Source organism: Leptinotarsa decemlineata, unplaced genomic scaffold, assembly GCF_025532065.1.
Source record: "Leptinotarsa decemlineata unplaced genomic scaffold, Ldec_3_MD MMD2_tig00003736_RagTag_RagTag, whole genome shotgun sequence".
NCBI lineage: Eukaryota > Metazoa > Arthropoda > Insecta > Coleoptera > Chrysomelidae > Leptinotarsa > Leptinotarsa decemlineata.
The window spans coordinates 7366510-7384938 of NW_027412593.1; the positions used below are offsets into that span (position 1 = coordinate 7366510).

The window sequence follows — 18429 nt, forward strand, 5'->3', positions numbered from 1 at the left end:
CTGTTGTTGTATATTTTCCTTCTCAAGATAATCTTTTCAGCCGATTGTTATGCTTTAGGGCGCTTCGGACGAGGTTCACCAGAAGTGGTAGATCCATGTTTTTTCCATTGTCACATACGACGCAAAAATTACGGTTTGTTATGTTTAAACATGGCAAGACACTGCTCAGAATCATCAAGTCTTTCTTGTCTTTGGTCAACACTGAGCTCGCGCAGCACCTATTTTGAACAGAGCTTTCTCGTATTTTAATGCTCATGCAATATAAAGCCAACGAGTTCTTTTGATACCTTTATAATGTCTGCTAACTCACGCAACTTTACTTTTCGATCATTCAAAACAATTTTGTGGAATTTTTTATGTTTTCTCCACATTTGAAGTTAGCAAACCAACGTTTGATTGTTTCTGATGGAGCGGAGTCCTTAAAACACTTTTCAAATCATAGCTTCGCTTGAACAGTATTTTTTTCCATAAAGAAGTGTAAAATTAAAACACGGAATTGTTTTTGATCCATTAGTTTGAAAATAACAAAAGTAATGTCACTCTTAGGACGATAACTCACAAACTTGTGAGTAGAATATCATGAAATTTCAACAGCTTTCATTTGGAAGTTAGTCCTAACTCCCATAAGATATCAATTGGAGGACTTCTCGAAAATGACTTTTATTTTACTCTATCATTTTTGTCCATAGAATAAATGTCTACATGATTATCTAATTGAATAAGTTGATTTTACAATGATAAAAATGTTCCAAATGTCAGTGTCATATATTATATTGTCTTGATTAAATGATATGCTATAAAAGATATATTGTGTTCATTGGCAATCAGCAAATTAATAAAAATATATAATCTCAAAGGTGTTACAATATTATACAATATTTAATTTTCGAGCGGTTTATTTTTCAATTTTCGTGTTTTTGTCTGAAGTTGAATATTTTTTTAATTTTCAACATAAATATAATCTATGATGGAATTGGGCGATACTTGATGAAAATCCATAACTAACGTACTCAAAAAATACTTTATTTTGAGATTTCCACTAAACAGTTTTAAAAAACTCGCCATACAATGGCTTCTTCGGGCGTGTCTTTATTAACTATGTTCCACATATCCAATGCTGATTATACCTAATTTTATAATTTAAAGTACCTATATTTCAAGTACCTGAGTTTGCAATGAATTTCAGGGAGTTATTCAATTCTAATTGGCCATTCACTAAATTACCCGAATTCTTGAATCTATTAATTTCTAAACATTCCAAAATATTGAGTTTCAAACTTTTCTCTTTTAAATGTAATGATTTGCAAATGTGAAAGTGGTCTTTCTATTTACAAAACTACTTCTATGCTCTTTAATTCTTTGGGAAAATGATCTCTCTGTTTGGCTAATATAGTTTTGGGCAAGAGCCACAAGTCAGATCATATACTCCTGTAAATAGAAAGACCAATTCCACATTTGCAAACCACCTTTTAGCAGAAGGACATGAGTTCAATCATGAATACGACGTGTTACATTTAGAAGAGTTTGAAGTTTGAAACTCAATCTTCTAGAATATTCAGAAAACAGTAGATTCAAGACCAATTAGAATTTTCTGAATGACCAATTAGAATTGATTAACTCCCTGTTACCGAATATGTTCTCAAATGTGGAAATTGGGACATACGCCCAGGTAATTTAAAAACCCAGGTTTTTCCGGGTTTTCCTGCAGCTGAAAAAGAAAATGCGCCACTGGAATCAATGAAGTCGCCCCGGAGCGCCAATTAATTTTTATTGTTGTATTTATTTTATTTTTATCGTTAGTGAAACATAATATACATATCTCATATTCATTATAAACTCAGGTGAAACTCAGGTACTTGAAATGTAGGTACTTCAAATTGTAAAATTAGGCATATTAGGCATTGAATATGTAGAATATAGTTAGTGAAGACACGCCCGAAGATGCCATTGTATGGCGAAACACGTGTGACTCTTTGTAAAACTGTTAAGTGAAAATTTCACAAAGTGATTTTTGAATACGTTATAAATATGTTCAATGGGTATTGTTTTGTGATTGCATCGAGTTGGAGGAATACTTAATATTCCTTTATATCATTTATATTCAATCGTTGAGCTCGTCTAGGTACCATCTTCGTGAATTTGGATTTCAACGTTCAACTTTTCAACATTTTGAGAGTGATGTAAGATGATGTAGGTTTATTTTCATTTATGCTCATTATCATAGTTATCATTAATTTCTACATTCAAAAAATTGATGGCGATACTTCACACACGTTTTTTCATTTATATGTTAGTGAAGAATTATAACTATGTCGATACGTTACCTAAATCTAAACTAATGTTATAAAAACAAAGGTTTGTTTATTGGAACTTTCTCTATAGGAGGCTGTTATAACCGAGTAATACAGGATGTAATTTATTAAAATAAAGTCGACAATCAGAAATAAAGAAGAAAATGAAGAAATAAGATGTTTGTTGAGTTTTTATCCTATATGTGATCAGATTGAAAAAATATATACATAGGTACTTCAAAACTAAATGAAAATTAAAGTAAGAGTAAGAATACTACATGGGCTGAAAAATCTCGTATAGCCCACGTATACATGTTCCGGCGTAGTCCTTCACGAATGGTATCGCATGCTGAAGTGTCAAATCGGGTGTACATCTGTTCGTCTCTGAGATTATCACGACGTTTCGGTAAGATCACACTTGCCATATTCGTATTCTCCGCTTGGTAGCTGAGCTGGTAACCAAGTTGCCAAATTATTGAATGAATGTTAGCTCCAACAAAACAAATATGATGCTGCACTAGTGAGAACTTACATTTTCTGATACAAATATGTGTTTCTTTTTCACTTCCAGTTTCAGAATTTCACAATTTCTGATGAAAACCATTAAAATAACTTTGCTCACAGTGAGCAGTTTATGTTCAGAAAATAAAATTTCGTATAATCAAAAGGTTTCCCAAAATTATTTTCCAATAGTTCAATTGTTCTAAACATTTACATAATTCAGAAAAAGAGTTTTGTCAATTGTATATTCCAAAGCTACTTGTAATTATGAAATGGTAATAAATTAATGTCAAATATGTCGAAAAACATTAACTAATATTCTAGGGCATTTGATTCGATCAGCATGCTAACTATTTTGGTATGGGATTCGACATATCACTTTGGCATGAATGAAAAGTTATTTAACTAGACGTATAGTAGCTTTGTGGCAATTGGAAATATTCAGTCATTATTATCCAGTGCTACCTAAACACAGATAAAATTCAATCCAAAAGAAGCCGGAGATTTGCAGATAATAGACTATTGATTCTGCTCTATTCGGGTGAACATCTGTTGAATCTCAATTAATGAATTAAATTAGGTTACTTACCAATTTCACAATTTGAAAACAGTTCTGTCTAGTGATCATTTGCTGAGACTGTATTTCGCTCAAGTTGATACAAGTCTTTGGTATAACAAATGTCTATTGAAAAAGTTTTTTGGGTCTTTTGGACAAAAAAGAATATTTTGTGTAATGTTTGATTGCATTGAGAGCTGCATTAATTTGTTCAAAACATGAAGAATTCGGACTCTAGCATCAATCTTCATTTTGAAGTCTGTTTTTATGTAATACATTACGTGATCGTAAAAAATTGTTGCACATTGTCACAATTTAATATCTTGAACAATTTTTCTGAAAAATGCTACTCTAAGGTACATCATACAATACTGTGGTGTATACACCTTGTCAAATATAGAAAGAGCTTTTTGAATTTTCATAGTCCCTCACACTAGATAAAAGTTCACTAAAAGACGGATGCTCGACAGAAAAAGAGAGATAATTCTCAAGTTCCTTCCTTCACACTAGACAACAGGCGGATTGCTTCGAATTCTTGGGGTTCTTGTTGAATACTCTTCGTGAGCAAAAAAATAGCAGAATCAATACTCCTGACCGCTCTGGACTGAATGATTCCGTACAGTCTATCTCGTCTTGTGTTTGTAGATCTTTTACTGGAAAAATCCTCACTTGTTTACTTTGTAGCAAATGTTCAAGTGGTAGCAAAAACGAATGTGATTTTCTGAAACTTCAACTAGCGTTTCCTAATATAACTGATAACTGAATCATCTGAAAATGGAACTTTTGACGGGTGATGATCAACTGTATTGCCAAATATGCGCCAAACTAACTGGCTATTATAAGAAAACAGGAATAGCTCAGGCACCAGTCAACCTAATAATAACACTGAGGATCATCAAACATGACACAACCTCTGACGAAACCAACAAAACTATTACGAAGGTTCGAAAGAGATGAACACTTCAATCTGGCAGACCACTATTATAATCTTGATGCAGTCATTGTTCACTGTGGTTCTGGCGTTGAAAATATTACGCATTTTTCAAAGATGGAATAGACTGGTTTAAATTTGACGACAGTCGTGTCACTAAGTGTTCTGGCGATGTCTTGAACTTATTGGAGCCACAAGAGAGACCCGACATTTTGTTTTACGAAAGAAAGGACATTGGCAAATCAAGATCTTCAGATGATGTGGTGCTGCAGGTTTTTCCGAGTTTTCCTGCAGGTGAAAAAGCAAATGCATCATTGGAATCAATGAAGTCGCCCCGGAGCGCCAATCAATTTTTGTTGTTTCATAATTTCATGATTTGTATAACTTTCTTCTTTAATATTGCAAGTATAAGGTATGACGTAAAGCTGAATCCTTTTATGGATTATAAGTATGCGTCTTTTCATTTAAATATGTTCTTTTATACAAGCTCAGTTTATTTAACAACAGACTAGCTGACTGACTACAACTATACGACATTTGTATATTGTACCTTTTTGAGGTGTACAGCACTGTAGTACGTGTTTTGATCTATCTCGTAGGGTTCAGCCAGCGCAGCCTTTGCAATGTAAGCGCAAAAAATGGGTTTATTTACGAAACCTCTAAAATTATGTGTTTCTCTAATATATTCTGCATTTTATATACATATAAATTTTCCTCTTGAATAACTGTATTGAAAAAACCCGCATCAAAATCCGTTGCATAGTTTTATAGATCTAAGTATATATAGGGACTGCCAGCGGAAATCGACTCTGTTTTATACTATCTAGTGATAAATTTTTATTATCATTATTGATCACCATAGTCTGAAAAAGGCTTTACTCGTATTTTTAGTCAGTAAATATCCAACAACCGTAATCTGCCATTATTGCCTGTTGAGATTTCTTTACTGTAAATTTACCGCTAATTCGGTATTGATGAAAACCTATTACTCGAAATTATAGCAACATCATTTCTTTACTACTTATTCTGATGAGTTCGCTTGTACGCCTTACGTCGATTTCCTTCAGAATAATAAAAGTGGTATCACGTTCAACCTCAAGCAGCATGCGACTGTTACCTAAACTAACAAAAGCATCAAGGGGGGACAGCTGTTACTTCGTTAATGTATTGTAATTGAAGTATTTTATCTGGAGGTTTTGATTCAAATCCTTTGTCTTTGATATTGTGGTTCAAAGGCAGTGCGGGCCCTTCACAATGTTTAACTATTAGACGTCAAGAATATTTTGAGACTTGAAAATCCGGTAAAAAACGGTTACGATAGATCAAAACGAAACAAGACAGATTGTGATAATGATGATATTGGCTCGCGCTAGTTTTTTTTTTAATGAAAACGTTGGATGAGATTTCGTATTTTTTTCCGAAACGTGTTGCTCCGGTCTACTTTCGGCCACTTGAAAGTCGTGAAATCGATGCTCAGGCAATCGCTTTCAGTACCTAATACTTCTCCAAATAGTACTTCACGAAGTAATAAATGCTCATTATAAATGCAGAACGCTAACAGCTATACTATAATTCCAAAATAGTAGGCACTACTTTCTCGGAAGTGTATTTGCCTTAATCTTTGCCTTGAGGTGGTTGTCCGGAAAAATACTAAACAGATGAGGAAAAACGATGATAAAATATATAGAATCACAACCTTGATAGCAATGTTTTTGTTTTAATCCGATAATATTTCTGAGAATTTAGTGCCTACTATTATGGAATTGTACCAAAGTATAGGTAGGTTTATAGTACTTTATCGTGTTCAACTATTTTTCAATCGCAACCGGGTCGTAAACAAAAGATTTTATGGGAGTTGAGATCTTCGTCAAATGTTGTGATTAAATATTCTACAATTTCCCAATGACATATTTGATATGTTTTCACCATTTTTCGAAATCGACATTTTACAAGGACTCCTTAAAGAGTATTTTGACATTTCATCAAGTGGTATAATTTTTGTCAAAGTCACCTAATTATATCCGCTTTTCTCCATGTGTATTCTTTCAACTTTTCTGAAGCGTGAACTTGCATTATCCATCACAATCACAGAGTTGGGTGAAATGAGGTATAACATTTGCTCAAAATATTCGTCGAACACATCGTTTTTCATGTCTTCAAGGTAATCGCCATCAACACTTCCAATGCGTGTAATATTCAGTTGCTTTCGTTTTTTAGAAGACGATTTCAATCCGTTAGACCAGCCTTTTAAAAATGTTTGACGTCAACTTGTCATGTTTTTATCTTGCGACATTTTTTCAATAGTATCTCCTTCGTTTAGCTAAGTTTGGTCCAGATAATAAATCTGAACCGGGAGGGCATTTTTCCAAACGTGTTTATACCAACTGGTTTGGCACTGCATTTGTAATTTGAGTATTTCAGAAAAAAACGTTGATGATTGATAACAGAAGAGCGGAATCCAACATATTTATTAAAATAATAATAATAATAATAATAATAATAATAATAATAATAATAAGTTGTTTACAAGCATCTTATACACACGAATACTCACCGCAGTTGACCGAGTGTTCGAACGCTTATATGAGCAGAGAGGGTCGAAGAGAGGAGTCGCTGGATGTAAAGAGAACCTGCTCATCGATAGATGTGTAACGCAGGATTCGATATAAGCAGGGATGGCCACTAACACCCTTGGCCTTTGGTGAGTTGCGACACCACTTACCCGAGCAACTGGTGCAAAACCGGACCGGCAGCCCAGGCGCACCCGGGAAGGAGAACTCTATTCTCCCTCCGGTGCCGGCCGTGGGTCCACAGGGCTAACCACCCGGTGGACCCAACACTTGGTTCCCAGTGATCAAGGAAGGGGCCCCCACAATCGACCCGCTCGGAGGGGTCAGAGGCAAGGTGGTGGGGCCCATAACGATGATTTGCCTACTGATGACAACCCTGGCAACGACAACGGACGCTTTGAGTGGACGCATGAGCTGAGAGATAGCCTTATGCATTGCTACGAGAGTAGTGAGCCCACGCGAAGAGGGTACATGGCGAGATTGCATGCTCTGTGGTGTGAAACACATCCGGAGCATGCCGCCTTTTTCGCCCAAAATCTTAGGGATTACGTATCCTATTTTCGGCGGCAGGGCTATATAGCTCCTTCCCAGCCTTCTAACGAAGTGGTAGAAGTTACAGTTCTACCACCCGTTGGCAGTGCTGAAGAGGAGACTCGCATCATGCCACCAATGGAGTCAATCAGAACACGCAGGGCGCTCCACAGAATTGGGCCACTGAAGTCACAAGAACTGGCTTGTTTGGATGCGGAGGTTCATAGTGTTCTAACAGAAGAGGCTGACATCTGGCAAATCAACACCGCCGTGTATAACGTCGTCCAATCGCTTTCCGAATCGGAAGGACGAAATCCCGGCCTTGCGGTTCGGAAGATTGAACGGCGTGTACACAAGATGGAGGCTAAGATCGCCGCCAATTTACGACGTATCCATCACACTCTAAGCCAAGGCGTGCTGTTGACCACCACTCATGAACTGTTAATTAACATATGACATGGAATGATTAATAATTAACTCATTAGCCCTTTCATCGCATAAAAAAATAAATATTCATGATATGAGTGTTAAAAGTAAGTTTTATTTTGTTCATGATATTGCATAACTCTCTACGGTTTTTGGGAAAAACAGTTTTTGGCTTTCTACTACTCCATCTTGATACAAAAAACAAGGATGAGGGAATCTTCCAAGGAAAGGAAGGAAGTAATCAATTTTAAAATAAGTAACTCTATACATGGATGTATAGATCATGCAAAGAAGTAACTTTCAGACACAAAATAAAAGAAAGTTCTCCTGAAACAGCTACTTTCATATAAACATTGAATTACACGAAAGAAAAAAATTCTTTCGAAACAAATACTTCTATATGAACACTGAATTATACAGAAGATACTTCTCTCTACTCAGTTCGTATTTCAAACATTCGTTGTGGAATAAAAATCAGATATCATTCACATGAGTTCTACTTTAAAAGAATGGTAATAAATTGCACTTACATGGAACACTGTCACCCTCACTGGTATACACCGATGTTTCGCCTTAAGACACTTGTCCCAAGGCTCTTCAGTACCAAATTGGATAACATTATAAAAAATACACGCTTGTTTCGCAAATTTTTTCATTCACAAAATAAAACCTTACTTTTATCACTCATATCATGAATAGCTATTTTTTTTTCTGCGATGAAAGGGCTAATGAGTTAATTATTAATCATTCCATGTCATATGTTAATTAACAGTTCATGAGTGCTGATGTTCACCTTGGAAAAACCAGTATGGAAATCAACGCAGGATTTTGGTACAGACAGACAGGGTAAAAATAATAGTGATAACTTGAGATAATACTCAACATAAATTATATTATTTTCGACATTGACTGTGAATAGAAAGGGGTTTTTTTCTTATCGGTATGGTAATGGAAGAAAGAATTGTATCTTGAAATAGTTGAGATCAGAGATTGGTGAAGTTTTTATGATTTTTGTAAGACTCCAAAAAAAACTTGTGTACATGAATTTTTTGTATGTCGATATGGAAAACAAAAGAAACGCGCAAAGTTAAATGTTTCAGAATTATTGATATTCACACTGAAAACGGAAAATATTTTATATCGAAATTGTATTGCAGAAAATATGTGAAAAATTGAGTTTTATTAATTGCAGCACAGCGTTGTCCATCGAAAATCGCCCTACAGAAAAAGTTGTAAACAATCAGTTCTATTCGTTCATCACCTGATGACAACAACTTGGGAAACGCACATTAACAAAAGTGATGCCTTTCTGTTCTAAAGGAGAATTCTCCGTTATGTTTGTTAGTTGTCAGAGGCTTCAATTATACGTTTCTGTAATATTTCATCGTAAACATCCATTTAGAAACAAAATATAATTCTTTTAGACCATTTTTTTGAGTTGCTTGTTTGACTCCGGGCTCATTATGAGCAGATCAAAATACGTAATATGCGAAAAACGTCAGAAATTAGATCCAACATCGATAAGAAATGATTATCTAACACCCATTTGCGTAGATGACTTAACAGGATTTATCTCGACTTGAAAATCTCCTAATTGAAAACACGGCGTATATAAAACATATGAAACCTTGATTCACAATAAATCTTTGATGTGCTCAGTTTACGAAGTGAAATTTAGAACCACCCGAAGCCATATCACTGATGGAGGAGATACTCTCCAGTGAGGTAAGCGTGCCTGCAATTTTCAAAGCGAGAAGATTCAAAATAAAGCAAAACTCTGATTAGTATTTTGACGGCCTACTGGTACATGAAAATTGGGTCGTTTCCAAAATAATGAGTGCAGATAAAAAAAAAAATACATCTCGGGAATCTCTGTAGGAACGAAGTTCATTACGCTCTCGCTTGCAGTAGTATTTGTGAATGAGCTAAAATCAAGATATAGTAAAGTATGAATTAAAATGGGTATATTTTCAGAAGGGATCAATTTTTTGGGAAAGAAACGTTTTGGTTTTCTACTTCTCCATCTCTATACCGAAAAATGTGAAAATCTTCTAATGAAAGGAAGAAAGCAATTAATTACAAAATAGACTTTAAACAAAGGTGTATAATTTGTTATAAGAAGTAACCTTGAGATACAAACTGGAAGAAAAAAAACCCTTGAAACAACTACTTTAAAATAAACATTGAATTACAGGAAATATAAAATACTTTCGAAACAACTATGTACTTTTATATGAACATTGAATTATACAAAAAACACTTTTTCCTATTCAGTTTGTACTCCAAACATTCGTTGTGGAATTGAATCAGATATCATTCACAGGATTGCCACACAATATGATATATGTAAGAGGTGAACTTTCACTTACATGGAACACTGTCATTCTCAATGGCGGGCATCCGATGTTTCGGAATAGGACCCTTGCCTTATTACCTCTTCAGCACCAATCTAGATAACATTATAAAATCAATCACTCAATTCATTCATAAAAGTACGACTTCATGTCACGAATGAGCTAAATCTAATCATACCATGGATGACAGTACGTAATGACATTCATTCGCTTATTTGATATAATCCTAGTCTCAAGTTTACTTTTTCCTTGAACATTATGGGTTAGACGAACGCGAATTTGTTTTTTTTCATTTCAAAGGAAACTGTTTGAAAATTATAGGCATAGCATAGTCTATCGATTTTCATAAGTCTAATATTCTAAAATTATCAACTACTGTTACGAACTAAATATATCGCATGTTTGTGGAGAAATTCACACTATCGTATTGTTAGTGAAATGCCACCAACATACTTCGGGTGAAGAATGGTTGGTTTACTGGGAATCAACTTCATACGGAAGCGTATGAAAATACTCCGGATTCTGGTATGTTTTCATTGCTGTGATAATGTCATATTATGATTAAAAGTTTCTTAGGATCAGAAATATTTGTTACAGATACACAAGAGGTAGATGCAAATATCAATATGATTTGAACTTACAGTACGAGGATGATTCAACAGACGACGAAGATTAAATATAAAAATATATTTTTGTATAACACTTATTTTCTCTGTTTGATAATAATAATAACTTTATTAGCAGTCTCTTGGTGACAATTTAAGCAATGTATAAAAACAAAGCAGTTTCTTGAAACAACAACTCTACAAAGCCGAGGCTGTCCGTGGTATTGAGTTTATGTGTTTTTTAAACTTTGAACATTATTTTAAGAGGTGAACAAGAATTTAGGAAAACTGGTAGTTACCAAGCTCATTGGTTTTTTTGTGTTTGAACAAATAGATGACAGACTTGAAACAGTTCAATTGTCTCAAATCAAGAGTTTCAATTTCTTCAAATAGATGATCAAACGAATAGGTTTTTTCATGGTGCCTAATAAAAAAAATTGCATAACTTGCAATTTTTATACGATGCAGCTTGCCAACCCTAAATCCTATACGATAATCAGAATTCAGTTAATGCAATAACATCTAATTCATTAAAACATTAAAATCAACAGTACAAAAATTAAATTTCAAAACGCTAAAAGGTGCGAATTTGTTTCCTCCTTTTCATAAAAGGAGGAAACAAATGCATCTCCACTCAAAAGCGATTTTGGTGAAATTGGTGACACGTGTGAATCATTGTATTCGTGCCACGTGCCAGTATAAAGATGTCTGCAGAATGCTGTACAATGTCCGCTGTAAGTAGACCCACTGTGATTCCAAAGTGCAAATAGATTATAATGACAAGGAGTCACATTTTCTGCTGTATAATTGTTCATATCTTATCCATCTAGAGGAAATTCGATGGCAACATTTAAGTTGCCTCCAAATCTTTCTGTTTGAGAAAATCTTTTAAAATGAATGACTGAAATACGGGGAAACTTATGGATCGAAAGAGACTATGTGTATTTTATTCTTTCCTTGCAATTTGAATACGTCGGTTTTTCATGTCCATCCAAAGTTTCTTCTCTTGTGAACAAATCCAAGCACTGTGATACACTCAATTGGCCAGTTCTTTGTGGTATGGGGAGTGAAAAATCCCAGAAAGGATTGAAGGTTACAGATGAGTGTCCACAATGTGTGCACTTCATCGTGGATTTTAATTGACCAACGAAATTATCTACAATCTTAAAGTTATATGTACTCAAATAAATCAGCCATGACTCTTGCACTTTTCCGCTGTCGCTCAATTTTTCGTTAATCTCCGTTAAGGTCGGTTTAGGTTTCTCAATACTTCTATTAACGTCATCATGTAAACCTTCTAAAAGAAGGAACTAATGGGCGTCTAGATGCGTTTGACCCATGAATCGAGGGGCAAAACTCTGAATCTGACTTTTTAAGGAGACTGTGTTCACGGCTCTATCAGATGAATTTCTGACCACAATTCCTTGATAACTTCTGCGAAAGCTTTGATTAAAGCACCCTCCGTACTAGAAACATTAGTATCGATATCTTTTATTAACTCATCCTGTTCCAAATATTCCAGTAACCATCTCGTATTTGATAACCATTGGATTACACTGTTCATGAAACATGTGTTGCCAATATTTTTCAACCCATTCTTCCCATGATTGGACCAACGGAATGAGGAATTTGAAGTTACATTTCTTGAAACTGAGTCAGATATACCCATGGTGGTTTTTTCGAATTTGTGAAAGAAAGATTATTCTAGAACTCGTTTATTTTCCTCTGCATCTTCTGAGACAACTGGGCAATGATCAATCTGCTAACTCCATTTTGCGTTGTTCATAGGACGTTTTGATTTGATTTGTGGGTTCAGGAATATTTCATCTAATTTAATCAATATTTTGCTCATATATCGGAATCTTCCTAGTAAAGTTCTCGGAGAGTGACATTATCTATATGATAATCCCAACGTAAATGACTGTCGATTTTTATCCCTGAATATTCAACATGTCCTCATATTCGTATTTTCAATACATGAAAAAATTAATAATTATCAGATTAAAAAAACTTCACAAAATCATTAGATTGAGAGTCAACACCACTAGAATATCAAGCTGAACCGTCTGTATTAAATTCTGACGCGCACGAGTATTTTATTGTCATGATTTTTTTTGCATTTTGAATATCGACTCTACTTATGGTCACGTTCAAATCGTCAGTCTTTATGATAGAACACTATTTAGTTTATTTAATACCTCTTTTAAATTTCAGACAATTCCGAGAGAAAAATGTTTCCTCAATTTCTACCTCTTACTACAGTTACCTTAAACCTTCAACTAACAATCTGTCAGACTAATATTACTCTGTAAACAGGAGTTCTTGGACTGTCGCTATGGAACACTGATTTTTTTGTAACTATTTTTTTCACACCGTCGAAAAGGTATACCTACATCATATGAACTTTTCTCTTTTTATTAGCATCTAATCTTCGCGATCCAATAGGTCTTCAAAGGGCTGGACACGGATACGTAGAATTTGTAGACACGAATACGTAGAAATGGATTCTAGACCAATTCTATTTTATTTACATGCACATAATAATACCGAGACCATACAGTTGATGCTCTAGAATCGATCTAACATAGACAAAATATACATTTTTTAACGAGTTTATATAAAGGTCAATAGAATTCCTACTAATAGAACTCAGTACTTGTAGGGACTCACCAATTATAGAATTCATATTAAAAATAAAGGGCAGATATGAATACAAATTGAAATAAAATATGTATATGGATACATATCCGTTTGTTATTACAGTACTCGTTAATATTACGGACGAGGCGACGTAAAACAACTCGTGCTGTAACAAGTCACATACGAGCACCTAACTTTAACGTAAAATACTATTTTAGTTTCAGAATGTGTAAATCTGTAAACACCCCATCGCTTATTCTAAATCCAGTGTGTGGCAAGCTGTGATAGCTGAACAGAACAACGTGTGGGTACCAAAAGGCACGCGTCTACCAGACGACCCCCATTCGGGTGCCTTCCAGCTGTTGCTGCCGCTGAAACATATGCTCTATTATAATGGATATGGCTTGAAGGGCCTCCGCAAAGGATGTGGCGGACAAACAGGTATACTTTTTAATTGGTGCGCCTTGCATTTCGAATCGCCAACAGGTGGTCTGAGGGGTGATTTTCACTCGAAATCGAATATAATGATTAGTACAGCCCTTTCATGAATGCGAAGTCCCTCTAATTTATTGCGTCATTATACCGAGTCGTCGGAAACGGTCGTCATTATTAGCAATCACAAGGTATTTTCGTTATTTTTTTATTATTTACAGGCTTTTATTCAACTTGACTTGATGGTCAAGAGAAATCCCGAAAGTGAATTTGAAACCTTTAATCTCGACGGTTTGAGCTGATATTTTACACACGTTTAGTTTTCGTGACAAAATAAGATTTTAAATCTATGAAAGTATAGTCGAAGTAAACGATTATGTGCACTCTTAAAGTTGTCGGTACTCTCAAAGGCCAAAAATACCAATACATAGAAATGAACCGGCAGCAAACTAGTCCACGTGGACTGTAGACTTGGCAGTTTGTATTGGATAATTTTTACTAATCGAGTTTTATGATTGGCTGAAGAGTTATAAAATTAAATTTGAAGTCATGTTACGGTGACGAATAGAATGAGACGATGGCTATATCAGTCGTGTTGTCAATGTTCAGTTCAGGAACTGATCGCGATTTGAGTGTTGAAATTCGATATTGGTGAAGTTATAATTACTAAATTTTTTTTATTTGTTTAAATAATACTTTTTCCATTGTAGTGATTCCAATAGTGACGGTGAATAATGCGAAAAATAGATACCAGTGAATAAGATTCGGATGCATGTGAATATTGAAACACAGAGAATATGTATATATGTATATAATAATGTATATAAGAATCTACATGTCAAGTTTGGTTTCGAGAGAAACAAACTATTTCAAGCAACATCTGTACAACAACTGTACGTAAAATAGTCAGAAAAAAACCTTATGAACGCAAGACGCGATGTGATACAGGATTACCAAAACCTGCAGATGTTCATCTAATAAAATCATTAAAAAAATATACGACTGTTATAAAAGCAATGAGATTCCTAGAACTGAAATCATAAGGAAGAAATTGAATACTTCATGCAACTTTTTCGAAAATTTCGATCATGAAGCGCGTGGCAGCGAAGTTCGCTCCAAAATTGCTGAATATTGACAAACATTTTCAAGGTTTTGCTCACTGTTTTCTTCGATTACTGTGGCGAAGTGCATCAGGAGTTCTTGTCACGTGGTTGTACGGAAAATAAGAAGTATTATTATGCGCCGCTGGTGAGAAACACTACGAATGAAACTTCCGGTAGTGTGGAAAAACAATTCGTGGCTTTTGCATCACGATAATGCACCTGCTCACTCGTCATCGCTTGTTTGTAATTTTTCGGACAAAAACAACACCTTAATCATGCTTCAGACACCGTATTCACCAGATTTGCCCTTCTTCGACTTTTTCTTTTTCCCAAAATTGGAGAGACCTATGAAATTTCTGAGAACCGAATCGCTGAGAGAACTCAAATACATATCAAAAAGTGCATATTAGAACTGCTTCGAAGATTGGAAAAATCGCTGGCACTAGTGTATTATATCTGAAGGGGACTATTTTGAGGGGAACAAAACAGAAATTGATGTATAAATAAGTATATTTTGAAATTCTCCTTGTTTTTTGAACAGACAGCGTCTACCCTTTTCAAAATGATTTTTATTCATTTTATTTATACATTCAAAACACCAGATTTTATTTAAGTTACAGAAGAATATTGTTGTCAAAAGCTGAAACAACACTATATGCAAAACATTCCTCCTAGTTCAAATAATTTTCTTTCGAGTATTCTCTTTGAAATTTCCAATTTCAAGTCGAGGTGAACAGTCTTTTTCCATCCATTCATTAGTTTCTACAGACATTTTCTGTTACATTCAAAACGAGCAAACTTGAGTATGTGACAACAGTTCTCAATAGGTACCTGCTTGATATGCAAGAGCGATTGTTTCCCATCTTTGTATTTTGCGCTAAAGGTCTTCATTTTATTTGAACATCTTACAGCCGTGAGATGATACCTTTCAGATTGTATTCCTTATAATTTTGTGTTTTTGGTTTGGTTACGAAATATCAATGGTGATAATGATAAATATAAGTGAAAAAGTTTGTTTTGTCTATTTTTTTCATTCAAAGCACTCAATAATTATTCATAGGTAAATTTTGAGAGACCATCAGTAGACTCATGTGTACCTAGTATTTCTCGTAATGAAAATGCAAAAAATTAAAATGCGTTCGAAAGAAATTAACGACTAATGAAAATAATTTTGAAAGAGTTACCAGTTCAAATTTTAACCTTTGTGATTCATTACTTAATAGTAAGTATCTGCCAAAGTTCTTATTCAAACGTTATTAAGTGATCACGTTTTGAGTCACAGGTGCAATTTTATGCACTTTCCAATAAAAAGACGATCAACTCTCCCAGACTTCCTCTACACTTTTACGATGTTTGTCATCAGCCTATATAAATCTAAATGAGGAAAACCGAGAGACGCTATTTTCCTGTATTTTCTGTGGAGCTGAAACTATTTTCAATTATAGACGACGTTACATAATCTGTACAGTTTACAAATCTCATTTAATAGGATGAGGAGAACATTTACGATAGGACAAGATTATTGTCTAGTTGTGATTTTCAACATTTATTTTTGTTACGCCCGATTCTCCCGAGTTTTGTAGTTTGTGATGACGCTGCTTTTGAAGTGAAACATTTCGTTAAATCGGAGAGCCAGATTTATTATTGGTGCGTAGTAGTGAAATTGTTAATTAAATCATAACACAAATAAGACAAAAACTTTGAGTAAGTTTTCATTCAGTGCAAGTGCCATATTTTGATGTTTTGTGTCTCTGATATTATCAAATGAGATTAGGCAATAGCTCAAAACATTAAAAAAAGGATCCATCCATCCTATATCGAAACGGGATTTCAGCTGTTAACCTAATATACAGTCAGTGGTTGAAGTGTGGAATAAATGGCTTCGCAGAGAATAATTTTCACACAAAATCCTGAAATTATTCCATTTATCATTAAAATAATGAATTTACAATGTGTTAAAACATTATTAACATTAACAAGGTATTACCTTTTAACGTGAAATTCCTAGAATGGATAGGTATTTGAAAGAGTTTGAGCCACTGATTTTTATGTTGACATTATCGGTAAATTGAAATGTGGGTCATGTGATAACTCATTTAAGAGTTAGGTATATTGGTCGGGTCATATGTCAATTACTTTTTTGCCGCAGTTATTTCGGACTTCATATCTTTGGAAATCCAAATGAGTATTAAGTTTGTGTAGACCATTAAGTGTATCTACAATCATATAATTTTTTATTCGTTTCAGAATTGAAACGAATAAAAAATAATACTACAATAATAATACAAAAATAATACTACAATAATACTACAACCCCCACACCGAATGTTTCATATGCTGATGCAACTAAAGCACAAAATAAAACCATTACAGATGCCATCTCTCAGATTCTGCCACGAATAGAAGAAATGATAAAAAATGTACTTGCAAACAAATCTTTACAAGGTGAACTATTCAGGTCACCTCAGACCTTAACAGAAAATCCCAGTAGGTATCGAACGGACTCAATGTCCACCAACTATTCGACCACATCCGAACAGAAAAAAAGAGATAGAAGTCAATTAGAACCTAGTTCAGAAGAAGATAATAAAAATAATACACCCAAAAGTAGACAACAAAAAAAGAACTCCTGACGTGGTCGGGGTCGTAACAAAAGAACTAGGAACTGATAAGAATTTTACTGAAATTGTGATATAGTCTGTGATATAAACTCATATAAACTGTGATATAAATTGTGATATAAACTGTGATAATAACTGTAATATAATTACATTCGCCTTGAATCGTATGTTATCAGCAGATAATACCTGACTCTCAGATCTACTGGAAACATCATTACTATTATAATGAACCAATACGAAAACCTCATATAACCCAATATATACATATAAAGGAACTTCTGCTGAAAAAGCGTCCTTTCTGTCAATGCCTCCAAGAAACTCATTTGAAACCCGATGAGAAATATAGTTTCAGAGGCTAAAATATCTTTCAGCATGATGTCATGCCAGTAGCGAGAGCCCACGGAGAAGTTGCTACGCTAGTTAGAGACTCTATAATGGTTGAAAATATTCCCCTACAAACTAATCTACACGCTGTGGCGGTATCAATTAAATCACCCATTTCAGTAACTATTTGTAATGATCAGTGGACCAAAGCTGAATTGTCTTATATTTTCTAACAACTTCCTATGTCCCATTTGATAATGGATGACTTCAATGCACATATCAACATGTGGGGCTCGAAAGATACGGACCGCCGTGGACGTATAATTGGGGAAATAATTGAAGAATTAAATCTCATAGTCCTTAACACAGGGATAGGTACCTTCATCAATTCTCGCTCAAATTGTCTGTCAGCGATAGATCTTACCATTTGCTCTCCTGAAATTGCACCATATCTTCAATGGATAGTTTGAGACGACTTTTCTGTGGAATATATACCAATTTCCATTAATTGCGCCAACAGATTCATACCACAACATACATTTGA

The 18429-nt window shown here is 34.6% G+C and overlaps 1 protein-coding gene across 1 annotated transcript in view; it reads left to right on the forward strand.

Moving 5' to 3' along the window:
* The first annotated feature begins 13640 nt into the window (after positions 1-13640).
* The window catches only part of LOC141483611 (methyltransferase-like protein 22), a 137496-nt gene continuing 132707 nt past the window's right edge, over positions 13641-18429 (forward strand). The window contains exon 1 of the mRNA XM_074178378.1: positions 13641-13846. Coding sequence (XP_074034479.1) covers positions 13786-13846 — 61 coding nt within the window. The 5' untranslated portion in view covers positions 13641-13785. The remainder of the gene's footprint in view (positions 13847-18429) is intronic.